Source organism: Anopheles maculipalpis, chromosome 2RL, assembly GCF_943734695.1.
Source record: "Anopheles maculipalpis chromosome 2RL, idAnoMacuDA_375_x, whole genome shotgun sequence".
In the NCBI taxonomy this organism is placed as follows: Eukaryota; Metazoa; Arthropoda; class Insecta; order Diptera; family Culicidae; genus Anopheles; species Anopheles maculipalpis.
The window spans coordinates 55,667,391-55,670,159 of NC_064871.1; the positions used below are offsets into that span (position 1 = coordinate 55,667,391).

The 2,769-nt window shown below is 40.4% G+C and overlaps 1 protein-coding gene across 1 annotated transcript; it reads left to right on the top strand.

Moving 5' to 3' along the window:
• Positions 1-438: 438 nt before the first annotated feature.
• On the top strand, positions 439-883 carry LOC126559450 (probable salivary secreted peptide). Its single transcript, XM_050215611.1, has 2 exons — positions 439-626; positions 710-883. The coding sequence occupies exons 1-2, from the start codon at positions 447-449 to the stop codon at positions 881-883; spliced, it is 354 nt and encodes a 117-aa protein (XP_050071568.1). The 5' UTR covers positions 439-446.
• Positions 884-2,769: the final 1,886 nt, after the last annotated feature.

The window sequence follows — 2,769 nt, forward strand, 5'->3', positions numbered from 1 at the left end:
TTTTTTTTATTATTATTATCTGCTTTATCTGGTTTGGCTCCTCGTAACATTGGGCACCATTTGTATGCATCAATGGTCATCTACTCGCTACTCGCTTGTAGTGTTGGAGCACATACAACAAGAACAACAAACAAACAAAAAAAGAAACAAAACAACGATCTTGACTACCGTTATTGATTCTGAACCCATTGCCTTGCTAGGCGTTTGCCCGGCTGATAAGATAAAGCAGAGAGAGAGCCGAGATTTTTGCATTATAAATAGTCTATTTGCTTGGCGCTTGGGACAAAACAAATTGTTACCGACAGAGGTGTACAGCACAGCATCTCACGAATCGTGTCGTGTCGTGTGGATATTTGCATTTGGGAATTGCTACATTTGCTTGTCAATTAGCTGACAATTATTGTGTTTCGTGCTTTCACACGCCTCGTAACCCCCGTGTCATAAAAATGAAAGGATTCGCCGTAGTTGCCGCTGTGCTGCTGTTTGTCTGCCTGGTGGCTAGCCAGAGCAACAACTATTACTGGGGCGTTCGAGATCCGCGTGACGTTCTGCTTAACCGCACCATTGCCGTCCGTTCTGGTACGATCCTGCAGGTCAAATCGATTGATCTCGTGTACCCGTTGAAGGTAAGCTTGGATGGTCCGTGCACTGTGTTCCCGAACAACAACAACAGGTGGGCTAATGTTTCATTATTCGTTGAACAAAATAGGGCCAGGTGGGACGTAACATTTCTGCCATTACCGTGCTTGACCAGTACATCAACGGAAATGGTGGCTACGCTAGCTTGTATGCTGGCGGTATCGGGTACAACTATACGACGATTCATCTGAAATCGCAACGTGGCCATGGGTACAACTTTATCGTCGAAATTTACGGCCGATAGAGAATGGCTGTTGTGCAGTTTGGCGTCTCGTTGAGATGCAGCGGCGCAACATAATGATCAAATGTTATCAGTTTTCGGGTGATATTCGAACGATAGAGCCACACCGTTTACTGGTTGTGTACGAGTACGAAAAGCTAATGGGGAACCTGATGTACCATCATAACAACAACCGTGCGGATGAATGGCGCTTCGAATTCTAATGATGTTGTCAACAGCACTTCAATGTAAAATCGAGACTTGTAGGTCGCAAATGTGAAAGGCGTTATTATGTAGCAGTAAGCTAGTTGCAAATGTAGCCAAATTTCCTTTCTGCTAATTTATTCATTGTTGCTTTGTAAATAAATGATTGAAATGCAAGCAAAACCCTAAATGATGTTCGTCTTTTGTTATTTTTTTGTTTTTGTAATTTTACTAATTGCTTGTCGTGAATTACTATGACTTTGCTACTAAGTGTATCCATCATCTACTAGGGTCTTAGGCGATTTTTGTAAAGAAAAATACTTCGAAGTATTTTGTCAAGCCAAAAGATTGTCCCACTCGTTCGTCGTCTACCAACGTTTGAAGAAATCATTTAAGTTTGCTAAAGATTGCTAATTACTAAAGCGTGTCTCACACTGGCTGGATTTTCGCAGGTAAATTGGGCGTGCAACGTGGCGCTGCTTGTTCCACGAGAGTTCCGGAACGTGACGAATCTTTTCTCAATAGCGTACCCAAAGTGATTTGAAATCCTTACCCCGTGGACACAGTTTAATCGAACGAATTGACGTTAGTAAGGAGAATTCACTAAGAAAACTTAAGGCGCAAAATGTTGACATGACTGTTGACTTTGTGTAACAACTAAGTTCTTGTACAAAATGTTCTAACGCTTTGGTCCCAAGGTATCCCAATTGTCCAAGGTACAGATTGATGCAATCACTAGACAGACCATCGCTACGGTGAAACAAAACATGACGCTGGGCATGGCTTTTGGAACATCTCGTGACACCTACATAAAAAATCCTATTGTACTACAAGTTTCTTTGGCCAATTAGGACTTTTCGATGGTAAGGTGTCTGGGCAGTCAACATCCTTTTGGATGACGAACACTCTTCGGTTACAAGATCTCTTTGCAGATGAACCTTAGCCGAGTAGATCTTTTCAATTACGATTCAGGATACCCTTGATAGATCGATGAACTTATGCTATTACCGAGTATTTACCAATACTTTAGAATCCTTGGCCCTTGGCCCCGTCGAGGTTTCTAAGCCCGATGACAAAAACCTCTGCAATTAAAGCCGGTTTGATGGACGAGTTCCTGTACACAAAAAGATGTTGTGTAAAATAAGCGATCGAAAATATTGTATCCGGGTTTTCCTCAAAAGTTCTTGACAGTTTCGGCCATAGCTCAATCAAATCGAATAAACGATAAAATTAAATTTGTATCTTATAGCCCACACTTTATACGAAAGACAAGAAATAATTTGAACGATCGCTAAGACATTTCTCTATGGGAAGCTACCTTAAAAGAAACTAGAAAAAATCGCTACAGTATTCGGTAAACCGGTTCATGTTGTGTAACCTTCATTACAAGCTAAACCTTTTAGAGCTAAAACTGTTGTTGCCTTTGCTTTTCTATGAATCTACAAAAACCGGGAGCTTTTACGGTCTACCAGTTATTGCTTCCTTGTCTTGATTTATCCGTAGTTCAGGATAGTTTGTCTAACGAACGTTTATATTTCAACGGCTTATATTACAAGGTATCCTAGCAATTTTTGAAACTTTCCTATGTTTTTTTGTTAAATGAAGTTGATTTATTTCTTACATTATTTTCAGCATGGTTTAAATTGGAAAACAATGTATTGTATTGTTTTTTACCGAAACCAAATATCTCTCCTCATTCCCTTTCC